A 14,995-nucleotide genomic window follows, 5' to 3' on the forward strand; every position below is an offset into this window, starting at 1 on the left:
GGCCAATTACCTGTCCTTCCCCAAGAATTTTTAACTTGGGACCAGAGATCATCACCCTCAGTCTGATAGTGAGGCTGAAGATGTGACCTTGAGAGGTATCTGTGGCCTTCTCTCCAGCCACGTGGAGGAAGCTGGTCTGACAGCTTGAAGCTAATGTGCTGAGAGCAGCAGAGTTTAGGGTTGGACACAGAGAGAGGGCCTCTGTTTCTAGCAGTCCCTGAGGCCTGGTGGACCACTACCCTTGCCACACTTTGTTCCTATCAGGAGTACGTCCTTGCACACCAGCTTAGTTGGCTTCTGGTCAATGGCAGCCTAGTGAAGTGTGACTGCCGTATGTATCTCAAAGAGCTGTTACAATGATCAGTGTACATAGCAGTGACTCAACAAATGTTGGCTTATTATTCTTACATTTAACCTCCAAAGGCGGACTGAAAAAGAATGGGGCAATCTCAATTATAGAAGTAGCTTTCCTTTGAGCATCACTAAGGAAGACAACTCAAGACAGAAGGCTGGAGCTCTCCTCCCACACCACACATGTACACGCACACACACACACATATCGTCTACTCATAACCTGGCTTTGCGATCCTGAGTTTCACATACCTGCCCCGAAACCCTACTAAGTACTTCATTCAGCATATCTCAGTCTGTCTCTCAGAATCCTTCCCACTTATGATATACAACATTTTAGACTGGGTCTGATGGTCCTGAACTGTACTCTAGTCTAAGCTGGGGGATAGGTGCCCAACACAGGCCTTACAACGGGTGTAAGCTCATGGGGGAGAGGGGTGAGCTCATGTCCGGGTTGTGGGCTGGGAATGACCCTCCTTCAAATTCAGCTTCTTAGGAGACAGTGTAAACATTTTTAAGTTAAGTTTTAAATATACTCAGTTGTTTAGGTCAGTCCTTGAAATCAGTGGGTCTCCAGGATTGTGTCAAGAATTTGCTTTCCTGCCCTGGGCAACCCAAGTGACTGTTAAAATCAGTGACATTACTCTTCAAGGGCTGCTCTTTCTGGAGGACTCCATTTCATTATTTTTATAAGCCCCACTTTGATGAGGCTTGAGGGAGGAGGTTCCCAATTCCTTCATTCACACAGATTGAGATTGCTAGCATTCTTGCATCTATTTTTGTAAGCCGTCTGCGTATTGTTTAAAATATTCCTTATTGGGGTGGAGACATCTTTGCTTCTACTCAGGCAATTCCAAGGTGAGGTCTTTTCTGATCTGACGTTTCTAAATAGTTCTCCATTTAGAGAAGGGTTATGACAAGAGGGGAAAGGTGGAGTACTGATGGAGGCAGAGCTCGGCCTTTCGTGGGCGGAAACAGTTCTCCAGCCAGGTAGGCGTCCTTAACTCACGTTATCAACCCCTGTCCGCAACTGAACAGGTTTTCCCTATTGACGCAGTGCTTCCAACTGCGTCCAACTGGAGGGATTTTGGAGAAGTTAATGTTTGTCTTCCTACATTTCAGTGATGTTTCAGTACTTCCTCAAAATGTGCCTCAGAACTACGCGGAGGACGAACAAAGGGCACATTCCTGGGCCCGCTCCAGACGCTCGGCACCAGCATTGGCGCTCAGGGATTCTTGGGCACCCGAAGCAGGGCCGGCCTGCGCTCGCCGCCTCAGGCAGGCGCTCGCTCACGCTGCTCACCCGGCTCGGAGCGGCCGCAGGGACAGTACCTGCTCAGGCGGCCGGCCGCTGGCAGCTGAGGTTCCGCACTCACGGCCCGGGACCGACAGCCGCCCGAGCCCCGCGTCCCCGCCGGCGGAAGTAACGGCGCGGGAGCTCCCGCCCCCACGCCCGCCTAGGCTCCCTCTCCGCGCTGCCGCCTCTCCCCCTCGCGCGCTCCGTCAGCCACCCCCTCTCCCTTCCCGTCTCCTTCCTGTCCTGCACCTGAGCTCACGCACCTGCCCCGCCCTGCTCCGCTCCCGCCTCCCTCCTTCCCCTCCCGCCCGGCTCCGCCCCGGCCGGAAGGGTCCGGCCTCGGCCGCGGGAGCCTCGCGGCTGCGTCACCGCCGCGCCTCCCAGACAAGATGGACACCGCCGAGGAAGGTAAGTTGGCGGCGCCCGCGCCCTTGCAGGGGCGCCCGGGGTGGCCCCGAGTCCCGCGTCCGCTCCGTGTCGACTGAGCTCCGGACGTGCGGCGGGGCCCGGGCGGCGCAGCAGGGGCGCCTCACCCCGGTCCGGGCGCGCGGTGGCAGCGGCGGGGCCCGGAGGGCGGTGCCGGCGCCCGGGCCGTTTGTCGCCGAGCAGCCGGCGCGAGGCCCATTATTAATTTAAAACACTTTCATTACTTCAAAGAGAAACCTCATATCCCTTAGCCATCACACCTCAATCTCCCCTATATGCCTCAGGCCTTGACACCTTTAATCTCTACTTCTAGTCTCTATAAATATGCCTCTTCTGGAAATTTTATGTAAAAGAAATCAAATATTTGGTCTTTTGTGACTGAATTCGTCTCCAGCATAATGTCTTTTAAGGTTCATTCATATTCTAATGTGTATTTCATTCCATTTTATTACTGAATATCATGCTATTGTGTGGGTATCCCATATTTTATTGATCCACTTCATCATTTGATGCACATCTTGGTGGTTTCCACTTTTTGGCTGCTGCTAGGAACATCTGTGTGCAAGTTTTTGTGTAGAAATATATTTCTCTTGGATGTGTACATAGGAGTGGTAACCTGGATCACATAGTAGCTCTTTATTTAGCTGTTTGAGGAACTGCCAGACTGTTTACCACAGCAGCTGCATCATTTTTCAGTTCTACCAGCAGTTTATGAGGGTTCCAGTTTCCCACATCCTTACCAACACTTACTATTTATGTTTTTACAGTACCCATACTGACAAGTGTAAGGTGGTATCTCATTGTGGTTTTGATTGCAATTCCCTGAGAGCTAATAATGTTGAATATATTTGCATGTGTTATTGCCCATCTATATAACTTCATTGGAGAAATGTGTTTAAATCCTTTCTCCATTTCTTAATTTGGTTGGTTGGGGTTTTGTTGTTGAGTTGTAACTATTCTTTATATTCTGGATATTAATCCATTCTCAGATAATTGATTTGAAAATATTTCCCCCTATTCTATGTGTTGCTTTTTTGTTCTGCTCATAGTGTTCATCTATGAACAAAAGTTTTTAATTTTGATGGAGTCAGTTTATCCATTCTTTTTTTGTTGGCTGTATTTTTGGTATCATATCAAAGAAGCCATTGCCAGGTCCAAAAACTTGATGGATATTTCTTTAAAGTTTCCCAAGAGATGTATACCCTTAGCCATTATGGTTAGGTTTTCAATCCATTCTGAATTAATGTTTTGTACATGGTGTGAGTTAAGTCCTCTGCCACTTTTTATTAGGTATTTGTCTTTTTATTATAAATTACAAATTCACTTATTTTTCTGCATTTACATATGCTAGTCTCCCCTTTTATGTTGTGACTTCCTTAGGCCAATTTTGACTGTTTTCCCAATTTCAGTGTCCTCTGGGCCTAACCTACTGCTAGGCATAAATAAGATGCTAAAAAATTATTTATTTAATTGAGCTTATACAAGATTTCTACACTGTACTACTCATGTTTCATCTAGGCAAGTATATATATTTTCCATTCCAATATTCAGTGCTTGTAATCACCTGCAGTGTCCAGCTTTATTACCTTTCTTTTATGTCATCCAGTGTCTTTTGTTGGGTGAATTTCTCACTGGTCTAAGTCAAGCCTGAATCCTACTTGTGCTTCTCCTTCTTTCCTTAGAAGGTTTTACTCACCAACTTTCTTTTCTATGCAAGTGTCTTAAACCAGGATTGGTGTGTAAGGGAGTATCAGGTGAAGCCAGGATTCCGTGTTCAGTGTTCAGGTGAAGCCAGCCCCGTGGGTACAGGGATGGCAGGCCCCTGACAACCTACCTGGAGAGCATCTTCTCTCACTGATGGCCAGTTCTCTGCCCGCACATCCCAGCACCACCTGGTCTTTTTATTTAGGTGCATATGAGAAATTGCCTAACTTTTAAGTGTTGGTAACTCATATAAAAATACATTATTTGTTAAAAATTTCATATGAATGGGAGTTCCACATAAAATATGAGACTCAAAGAAATGACCAAAGTAGGCGACTTTTATGTCTTTTAGACAAAGAAACAATATATTCTGAAGAATTGACAAAAACAACAATTCTGCACTGGGCTAGGAAATTAGTGAGAAAGTAACAAGTTTGTTTATAAAGTTAGTGAGAAACTAACAGGTTTGTTTATATAGTCTGCGGGCTTTAATTTTCTCTCTCAAATGATAAGGACATCTCTCCCTGCGCAGGGAGGGCGTCTTTCACATGGGAGATTAGTCTCTGCCTTCAGGGGATACAAAAGAGTCAGAGGGTCTTTATTTCATCAGCTGTTTGTCAAGTGGTTTTACTTCAAAATAAATAATATGTCAAAATGGCATATTTTGGGGTGGCATTTTTGCTCCCTTACAGTGTATATTTCCCTTTTTTTGTGTTGTTAGATGCTCTCTTAAGGTTGCTACAGGGTACTGTCTCTTCCTTTAAGGAGTCATACATTGAATGAGCTCAATCATTGGGCGAGAGTTGAGAGCTCTTAATGGATGAAACATTCGACCACATAATGCTGTTTTATCCTAAGCTGTGGGTGGATGATAGAGGAGCTAGAATGCAGAGGCTGCGGCAGGTGGATTTGAGTCCCCGACCTGGAGCTGATACTTGCCAAATTCACTGCCCTCATCTTCCCCTCTCACCCTCTAGGATGGCAGTGCTTCCTGTGGGGCCAGGTATGCGGGCTCCATGGTGGCTGATCTGCATGACACACTGGTCTGCGGAGAGATCTTCCTGTACCCAGCCACCCAGAAAAATCCTAAGGGCAAGGTAATTATCTTTGTCCACAGCCTGTACTCATCAGAGAGACAGCCAGTGGAGTTCCCCTTCTCCTTACACCTGCCTCTGGCTACTGCTGGTCCTTGGCATGTCTGTCTGTGAGTGGGCAGCGAAAGCAAAGGCAGTAAATTCCCCACCAGTGAATTTGAGGCTGTAGTGGAAGTTTAGGAGAAGAAGTCTGTGGATGTTGTTAGCACCTTACAGTAGCCTCACTTCCTCTGGCCTCATGTCTGTCCAAAACCATGAGTCATCCATGGGTATCCCCCACTTGGTAATTGCTCAGTCTGACTTTTAGCTGCAAATTCACTGATTTTACCACAGACCCCTTTGACAAGCTAATGAAACTTACTGACCCACTTCTCAGGAAAAAATGCACATCACCGTACCCATTATGTATGTTTTCAGGGCTTCACAGATGATTTGAAGTCCATCCAAGAATTCCCTGGGGTTCACACACACACACACACACACACACACACGCACACACACACACACACACACACACACACACACACACAGAATGAGGACTGCTCAGAAATATGTCAATTTCTAGAAAGATAGGTCCTGGAAGATTTTATTGTAATTTTATGACATAAAACCAAAAATACTTATATTATCAAATGAGAATCTTATGAACCAAATGCATCTATATTGAATAGACCCTTCCATGGAAATGTGTCTGATTTTATAGCAAATCACAGAAATCGTAGGAAAACAGGCAAATCAAAACAAAGACCTGCTGTTCTCTTACATGCCAACAAGAAGCCACAAGTGTGGATGTCTCTCTGGGTGGGAGAATTACTCCATGTTGAATTACTGAATGGCAGATTCAAGCCATGATAAGAACTCTTAACTGCCCAGGAGACCAGAGAGATTTTTTTTTGTCAGTATTTAAAAATTTTTATTTTTATTTTTTATTGAGGTATAATTGACATTATATTAGTTTCAGGTGTAGAAAATAATGGTTCTAAATTTTAAATACTGCCAAATGATTACAACAATAAATCCAGTTAACACCGGTCCCCACACAAGGCCTTTTATTTATTTATTTATTTGTTTGATATCATTAATGTACACAAGGCCTTTTTTTTTAACATTTTAAATTATTATTTTAAAATTAAAATACAATTAAGCTTTTCAAAGAGCTAGAATTAAATTTAAATCCTCTAGCTATATTTTAATGCTCCAATATCTGATTTTCACTGGAACAAGAAAAAATATAAATCATTAGTTCACATTTAATCCATTTTTTTTTTTAGCTTTTAAGCCTTAGTTTCATGTTTATTTTTATTTTTATGTATTTATTTATTGTTTTTTTTTCCCTTTGGAGGGCTTACATTTTAATGTATTAAAATATTTTTTTGAGGTCTTTTTTTCATTTTGTTTTCATTAATGTACAATTACATGAAGAACATTATGTTTACTAGACTCCCCCCTTCACCAAGTCCCTCCCACAAACCCCATTACAGTCACTGTCCATCAGCATAGTAAGATGTTGTAGAATCACTGCTTGTCTTCTCTGTGTTGCACAGCCCTCCCCATGCCCCCCCCACATTATACATGCTAATCATAATGCCCCCTTTCTTTTTCCCCCCACCCTTATCCCTCCCTTCCCACGCATCCTCCCCAGTCCCGTTCCCTTTGGTAACTGTTAGTCATTCTTGGGTTCTGTGATTCTGCTGCTGTTTTGTTCCTTCAGTTTTTCTTTGTTCTTATACTCCACATATGAGTGAAATCATTTGGTACTTGTCTTTCTCCGCCTGGCTTATTTCACTGAGCATAATACCCTCTAGCTCCATCTATGTTGTTGCAAATGGTAGGATTTGTTTTCTTCTTATGGCTGAATAATATTCCATTGTATATATGTACCACATCTTCTTTATCCATTCATCTACTGATGGACACTTAAGTTGCTTCCATTTCTTGGCTATTGTAAATAGTGCTGCAATAAACATAGGGGTGCATCTGTCTTTTTCAAACTGGGCTGCTGCATTCTTAGGGTAAATTCCTAGAAATGGAATTCCTGGGTCAAATGGTATTTCTATTTTGAGCTTTTTGAGGAACCTCCATACTGCTTTCCACAATGGTTGAACTAATTTACATTCCCACCAGCAGTGTAGGAGGGTTCCCCTTTCTCCACAACCTCGCCAACATTTGTTGTTGTTTGTCTTTTGGATGGTGGCGATCCTTACTGGTGTGAGGTGATATCTCATTGTGGTTTTAATTTGCATTTCTCTGATGACTAGTGATGTGGAGCATCTTTTCATGTGTCTGTTGTCCATCTGAATTTCTTCTTTGGAGAACTGTCTGTTCAGCTCCTCTGCCCATTTTTTAATTGGATTATTTGCTTTTTGTTTGATGAGGTGCGTGAGCTCTTTATATATTTTGGATGTCAAGCCTTTATCGGACTTGTCATTTATGAATATATTCTCCCATACTGTAGGGTACCTTTTTGTTCTATTGATGGTGTCCTTTGCTTAACAGAAGCTTTTCAGCTTGATATAGTCCCACTTGTTCATTTTTGCTTTTGTTTCCCTTGCCCGGGGAGATAATGTTCATGAAGAAGAGATTTTTAATATGCAGGTTGGTGTATCAGGCATTTCTCTTCACGTGAGGTTTAGCTCATGTTTATGTCCAAGAGATTTTTGCCTATGTTTTTTTCTAAGAGTTTTATGGATTCATGACTTACATTCAGGTCTTCGATCCATTTCGAATTTACTTTTGTGTAAGGGCTTAGACAGTGATCCAGTTTCATTCTCTTACATATAGCTGTCCAGTTTTGCCAGCACCATCTGTTGAAGAGACTGTCATTTTCCCATTGTATGTCGGCTCCTTTATCATATATTAATTGACCATATGTGTTTGGGTTAATGTCTGGAGTCTCTATTCTGTTCCATTGGTCTGTGGCTCTGTTCTTGTGCCAGTACCAAACTGTCTTGATTACTGTGTCTTTGTAGTAGAGCTTGAAGTTGGGGAGCGAGATCCCCACCACTTTATTCTTCCTTCTCAGAATTGCTTTAGCTATTCGGGGTCTTCAGAGAGATTTTTAATATGCAGATTAGTGTATCAGGCATTCTCTTCTCTACATTTAGCTCATGTATATTAACCCGCTGAACCATGAATCACGGGGAGGTCTGCATGAGTGCTGCTGGGGGAAGGAGGTGTCCTGCATATTAAATGAGGTTGAGAGAAGCCGTGGGAGTTCTTAATTAAAACTACTCTTGCCACCCACTAAACTCCAACATGGAGAACAATAAAATTAATTATTTCTATTATTAAAGTTACCTAAAATCAGTCAAAATACCCACATATAATTAAGCATTTCCATAAATATGTAAAAATTCCATATGTCGATCTATATTCACAGCACCTAGGCCATCACCCTTCTGGAAAGTACCATTGGTTTCTCAACTCCCATGTTTTACACATGGTCTCTGTGACTACATGTGTTTGGGTGAAGGTGTATACACCTCTCCATCCCTATATAGCTGTAGAAAAATGATATATCACCTTCAAAATGGATTTGAAGAAAAGAATGTAGTAAAAGGCCACAGAGAGCTGGATCAACCACTTTGTAAGGTGATCACTGAAAGGGTTTTTGCACAGTGGGGTAAGAAAGGGGCAATAGTATGATACAGAGTCAGCCATGCTGCTGGAACGTCACCCTGCATGTAATGTGATGTATGTGTGCCCAGTGTGGATGGGGAGGGAGTCACACATAGCTCCGGAAAGAGACCTGCAAAGGAAATTCATCCTGCCCATTTCAATTAAATTCCTGTGTACTTGTTGGACACAGAGTGGACACCTGTTAGAGTTCCTTCCTCAGAGCAGGCTCTTCCCTGGCCTGTGTACACAGCGTGGCAAGCAGGGTGCAGGCTGACTACGCACCTTCCAGCCCCTGACTGGCTTCTCTTGTGCGTGCTTCATGGTGGCTTTGTGCAGACACTTTCCCTGGGTCAGGCAGTGCTGGGATAGAGATGCCGCCATGACAAGCCAAGACAGACACTGTCCCTGCCCTGAAGGGAGGCATCTAAGGAGGAAGGCAGATAATACAGAATCCTCAGTGTCATGGCTGTTATGAACAGGGACATGCAGGACACAGTTGGGTGCACACCACAGAGGGCCTTCCTCTCAGGGGCCAAGAGTGAAGGCCACTGAGACACCAGCAGCCCAGCTGCTCAGTCCACCCTGCAGGTGTGGAGTTGCTTCCCATAATGCTGGACACAGGTGCTCCTGAGAGACCCCAAGCATTCTGAAGAGACCCTTCCTGTCCCACCAAACCTGCCTTCTCACCAGCCATAAGGCCTCCCATCCAGCGGCTCCTAAACATGCCTCCTGGCTGAGCCAGTGGGAAATGCGTGCCCTGGTGTCCTGCACCCAGGTGAGAGGCAAGCCCCCCCATGTGCACAGAGGCCAGTTCTGACCACGGGTGCCCCTACAGCACAGTGATGTGCATGGGCTGGGGCACCCAGCCTCCTGAGGCTACTGCTCTTGCATCCCAGTCTGCTGAGGAGCATGGGCCTCCTCGTGCTGACAAGAGGAACAGAAGCTCAGCAGCTGGAATTTCTCAGCCAGCTTTGGCCCATGACTCGGGTCTTTGACCACCCACTCGGCTTATCCGCCTCCCTCTGTTGCCCCACAGCTGTGGCTCCTGTATGAATGCAGTCCTGTGGCCTACCATCGAGCAGGCAGAAGGCACAGCGACCATGGGCTGTGGTCATGTGTGTTGGACACGAGCCCTGAGGCCCTCCACTAGCAGGTCTCCCTTGTCCTTGGATCTCCAGATGATGTGCAGGACTATCTCACCTGTGTGCAGAGTAACTAGGCCAGCAGATAGAGAAGGTCCCACAAGCCCTCCACTCTCCATCTTGTACATTATATTCAGGACACTGAGAGAAGGGAGAGTGGAGACAGCAGTGCTGAGTACAAAAGGCAAACCCGCCCAGTCACTCCCGGGGCAAATCAGCAGATGCTCGAGGCCCAAAACAAAGATGGGTGGGTGGTCAGGGTGGACGACCGAAAATAAAACCACACGTGAAAGAACAACTTTGATTTGTCTTATGTCATGAACAGTGCAAATAGTAATTTTAAGCCTGGGAGCCCAAGTAATCAGCAGCTGTTTACTTGTGGGAAAAAAAAGCACAGATATTAAAAATTTGTCTTGGTTGGCTTAAAATTTGAGCCTAGTGCCTTAATGTATAGGGATTAATTCCTTTCTTGAGAAATAGATACATAATTTAATATATATATTTATAGGCTTACATATCTAAATGTATTTTCTATCTATACATATATTAAAATATAAAACATATATTTAAATGGATGAGAATTTCCTAGAAGAATTTTTATTTCATTTTGGATGTTTTGAGTGAGAAATCTCATGGCTACAAATTCCAATGTTTTGGATTAAGCATTTTTGAGGTAGCAACTGTTTGAATGTTGAAATGTGGTCACCACTGACAAAGACATATAGTAAATGAAGTATATATTTAAAACTTGATACGTATTTTTCTTAACCTCTTTACATTTTCATTTTATTGGGGGAAATATTTTAATCTATTCTAGGGCTTAACCAAAGCATAATGGTTAAATGACTCTTCGTTTGTCTAAGTTACGTCAAGATTCAGATGGGATGTGAATTGTTATATATGTATATGGATCTGGTGGCCAAAAATCCTCAATGAAGTATTAACAAACCACATCCAGAAGTATTTTAAAGAAATGCACCGGAGCAAATTCAGGCTTAACCCCATAACCAACAATGGTTCAACATCAGAAAATCCTCCAGAGTGACGCATTAGACGGAGGCGAAGGCAGGAGGCGGGGCGGGGCTGGGAGAAGCGCGGAGGAGGCGGGGCTCCCCTTCCCACCGCATCTTTGGGCAGGTGAAAGGGATTCAGGAACTGGGAGACAGACACTGCGCTGTTCTCAGCACCTCCCTCTCCCCACAGCACCAGCTCCTGCTTGAAGTCGTGAAGGTCTCTTCCACAGGGTAGTGAGGGCTGAGGCACAGTGGCTACTACATCTATTCCAGCTGTTTTGATACAGCGTCCAACCAGCAGAATGGGTTCAGCTCAGGGCCTCCCAAATCTCCCTGTGGCTACCTGACAGGACTGTCTCAGACACACAATTCTACTCCAAACACAACACTTGTCATGTTAGGTCAAAAAGCAGTAAATTTGAGCACCTACAAGGGAAGTTCACATGGAGGGTCAAGAAGGGCACATGGTACAGCAGCAGAGACAGACTTGACCAGAGGCCTTTGGGGGCCATATGGGTGAGACCCCAGGTGTCCTCCACGTCATAGCCTCATAAGTATTTATGGGCACCAGTGACTAAATACTCCCACCTACTCTCTACACCTCCTTGACTGAGAGGGTGAGAATTTTAACAGACAGAAAAGAAATTAAAATATGGTCTTCTTTAGACTGCAGAATGTAGGGATTTTCTTTTTTTCTCTATTAAATAGAGAGCTTGGTACTGGGTGCAGATTCTGCCATAGACTATCACTTGGATGCTATCACACATCTCCCCACTCTGAGGCCACAGCTCTATTTTGAAGGCCAGCCTCACGTCTGGGAGCTGACTCTTCACCCCTTGTGGAACCAACACAAACACTGTTGTGAACCTGCTGTGTCCAGTCCTTCCTTGACAAGAAAGTGGCCATGTGGTCTTCACTGGTAATAGGGGAACATGCACCAGAAACTGGCTCCATGACATTAGTTCTGTAACTAGGCTGGGTTGTCCCCAGTTGGGCCAAATGATCATGATCTAAGGCCCCTTTTTAGTTTAGAAATCCTATGCATCTGTGCACTTTCTAAATTGTGAATTTTTTCCTCATTAAAATAATTTACTTTTGTCTTTATACATTGTCTTTCATATTTTGCTCCATTCAAGGGTTGTTCAGACTCTGCTAATGGGCAGCTGACATGAGATCTGCACATAATTCCCAGAAGTATATATAGAAGGAGACCCAGCCATTCTCCTAATGGACCACTGGCATGTTCACTTATGGGTTTGCAGCTAAATTAATATTTGACTTTACAAAAAAAGCAATGTATTAAAAACATAAATACCACCTCTACTTTGAAATTAAGTTTTATTTTTAAATTTAAAAACATGCATCCTTTCAAACATGAACTTTTTGTTAGGTAAGTTAATCATACAAACTGTTTATAACAGTAATAGGAGAAGTGGTCGGTTTTCCAGGGCAAAATGTCACAGAATTCAAATCACAACTTGGATTTTCAATGATTCAAGTATTTTTAAGCCACACAAAAAGGTCTGGTCCATTTAAAACAAATTTCCTCCCAGGGATATTATGTTCTCGATTAAGTCCTTCATTATTACCATCTCACACAGTAGGATAGCTGGCTGCGGAGGCAATTCCACAGTGGTTGTTCCGGTCCTTGGCCATCTTTACATAGCCATTCGTGCCCCAGCCTGTACCCCAGCTGAAAGAAAAGAGGGGTTTCTTGTTATTACAAAAAATCCAACAATTTATCTTTATTATCGTTAACACCTGAGACTTAGTAATTCACCAGAGGCCAAGACAGATTCAGAAAGAATCACTCAGTTCCTGTTCATGGTTGATTTGTAAACCTGCACATAACTTCTATCCACTAAACCTTTCACAGAACTGCAAAATGAGAGGCAGGGAAAGGAAACTCTTGGGGCCAGATGTACTTCAGAATTATGAAGCTTTTTGAATTTAGAAAATGATTTAGTAACAAAACCATATCAATATGCTAGCAGTATTGAGAACAGTAACTCAAATGTTATAATCCAACATTAATATATCTGTCTGCTGTACAGGGGATAAAGATTTCTGGGATTTCAGAAGTGTGCTTAAAGTTTTGGGGACTTGTGTCTAACACTGATTCAAAAAAGGATTCTTTTTACAATTTCTTATAGATATTTTGGTATTTTATACCTGTTCTTGACAATCCAATATTTATTATCATCTGATTCTTCTCCTTCAAAGCCATAGCCAACCACCAAAACGGCGTGATCCCGGTTTTGGCTGCTGCAGTTTGCATCATAATATATGCCTGGGAAAGAATAATTCATTGCTGTGGGGAGAACCACCAAGTGACACATGGCTATAACCCAGCCTATCAACCACAGTAAAGAAGGCATTCTGTCAAAGGACATCAATCCAGATATTTAAAAACAAGATTTAAAAATCTAGGCTAGGGGCTTAACACAGTCTCTTTTGTAAATGACTTGTCAAGGGGCATAAAACAGCACTGGTGAAATTCTATTTTTGTAGAATCTGTTTCTATAGAATTCTATTTGCAGGATATCAGCCTAAGGTATCAGCACAGAACACAGTATTAAGTGAGCCAAGGGTTTTTTCCCAGCTTTAATTACAGGAGTAAAATTCCTTGAAAAATTTTAAAGATCTCACAATTGGGGAAAAAGTAAATTCAGCTATATCAGTTGACTTATGGAGCCAATTAAATATATTTTTGAAGCACTTAAAATCATGGGGATATGATCCAAGCAGTGGCAATGAAAATATCAGTCACATATATTAATGTACATAGTGGACAACTGTGTTAAATCCACACTCCCAATAAATCTACCTTGAATTCCACATACCAAAGAGTAATGCTTGCTGTATGTCATAGGGTTTTCCAATTTTTCTGTCTAAATCTCTACATAGACAAATGCTTACCTTCTTTATAGAACTGGAATGTTTGCTTGCTTGCATCTATACTAACAGAAATGGGCCCCACATTTGCCACTGTGAACTCTAGGTCCTTCTCTTGGGCAGGGATTCCGTGGAATCCAGTCACATTGGCAGCAGAATACTCAGGTTTGTATTTGCACGGTTCATTCTTTGAAGATAAAGGGGAAGAAATTTGATTAATACCCAGTTCCCAGGGAACATGAGGGCAAGACAGTCTGCAGCTTAATGATTTCCAAGTCATTTATTATGAAGCATTCCAGGAGGTGAAATGTTGGTGTTTTGACATTTAAAAATTACAGTGTATCTGTTGAATGAGACATTTGTAGTCTACCTGTCCATAAGAAATTTTTCACTCTGAAGAAATTTGTTAGAGTATATAGAAAGATATATAACATAGATTTGAGGACAACTATATAGTAACCACCTGAACAGAGAAAGTTACAAGATGAACAAATTTTAGTGACAGTTCTGACAATATAAAAATCTTCAATCCAAATAGTGAATTTTAAATATGGTAGCTGTTTTCTCTGAAAGTGTTCAACTTTGGTACCAGTCTAAGGAGCTCAGTTTACCTTTCCATGGTATGGATAGGATTGCTCCGAGTCCAGGCCTCTGTTGTCAATAACATACTGGAAGGCAAAATTCGCTGCACCCCCTCTGCAGCCACCGTTGCCTTGACGTCCAGAGCAGTCCACCAGGTTCTGCTCACTCAGGGGAACAAGTTTGCCAGTTTTCCGGAACATCTGCCCTTCAAGGGCACCAGTTGCACTAAAAGCCCAACAAGAACCACACCAACCCTGAAACCAAAATGAAAATGTTCTCAGTCTACAAAACAAATAGCAAGACTTTCACAACAACCCTTTGAACTGAAAAAATCTTTTAAAAAATTAGTGAACTGCATAATGTTCCACAGTGTACCAAGGCAAGGAGGCCAATTCCTTTTTGGCTTTATTCTTGGAGAGAGAGATGATGAACACTGTCCTACCTGGTTCTTCACAGGAGTTACATAGCCTTTCTCTCTCCAGTCCACAGATGGGGGGATCTCAGCCAGGGAAGGCACTGGGAAAACTTCCCCTGTCTCGTACCTCTGCTTTTGAACGGTATTCATCGCCTGTCTGAATTCTTCATTGGTCTTCAAGGGAAAGGGAAAAGAATGTGAGAAAAAGATTTGATGATAAAGTACTGAGGAGAAAAAGCAAAATTCAGCAATCCATACCACACTCACCATGTCACCAAAGGCATTCATTGCCATTGTGAAGCTGTGTTTCCCTAGGGCGTATTCCTCATTGTGCTTGTCAATCATTTCTAGATTCTTCTCCCACACTGCTTGTCTCCACCCTTCTTCATTCTGGAGGCAAACATATCACCTATCATCTTTATTTCTATTTAAAACTAACTCACCAGTACTGCATGTGT

At 43.0% G+C, this 14,995-nt stretch overlaps 2 protein-coding genes across 8 annotated transcripts in view; one reads left to right on the forward strand and one right to left on the reverse strand.

Moving 5' to 3' along the window:
• The window catches only part of LOC118922063 (procathepsin L-like), a 94,567-nt gene that overhangs the window by 79,228 nt on the left and 344 nt on the right, over positions 1 to 14,995 (reverse strand). Inside the window, exons 2-7 of one of the 3 annotated variants that reach the window (XM_036904355.2) lie at positions 14,805 to 14,927; positions 14,565 to 14,711; positions 14,152 to 14,376; positions 13,565 to 13,727; positions 12,818 to 12,935; positions 12,207 to 12,338 (exon numbers count right to left, since the gene is read on the reverse strand). In XM_036904355.2, the coding sequence (XP_036760250.2) occupies positions 12,239 to 12,338; positions 12,818 to 12,935; positions 13,565 to 13,727; positions 14,152 to 14,376; positions 14,565 to 14,711; positions 14,805 to 14,927 (876 nt within the window). In that variant the 3' untranslated portion in view covers positions 12,207 to 12,238. Of the gene's footprint in view, positions 12,339 to 12,817; positions 12,936 to 13,564; positions 13,728 to 14,151; positions 14,377 to 14,564 lie in introns of those variants that run through there. The other 2 variants (XM_036904354.2, XM_036904353.2) reach the window with 2 other exon arrangements.
• The window catches only part of LOC118922043 (serine/arginine repetitive matrix protein 1-like), an 88,125-nt gene continuing 74,292 nt past the window's right edge, over positions 1,163 to 14,995 (forward strand). Inside the window, exons 1-3 of one of the 5 annotated variants that reach the window (XM_057498509.1) lie at positions 1,165 to 2,056; positions 4,756 to 4,875; positions 9,527 to 10,123. In XM_057498509.1, coding sequence (XP_057354492.1) covers positions 1,451 to 2,056; positions 4,756 to 4,875; positions 9,527 to 9,640 — 840 coding nt within the window. In that variant the 5' untranslated portion in view covers positions 1,165 to 1,450 and the 3' untranslated portion in view covers positions 9,641 to 10,123. Of the gene's footprint in view, positions 2,057 to 4,755; positions 4,876 to 9,526; positions 10,124 to 11,781; positions 11,907 to 14,995 lie in introns of those variants that run through there. The other 4 variants (XM_057498511.1, XM_057498510.1, XM_036904319.2 and 1 more) reach the window with 4 other exon arrangements.

This window comes from Manis pentadactyla, chromosome 3 (assembly GCF_030020395.1).
Source record: "Manis pentadactyla isolate mManPen7 chromosome 3, mManPen7.hap1, whole genome shotgun sequence".
NCBI classification, from domain to species: Eukaryota; Metazoa; Chordata; class Mammalia; order Pholidota; family Manidae; genus Manis; species Manis pentadactyla.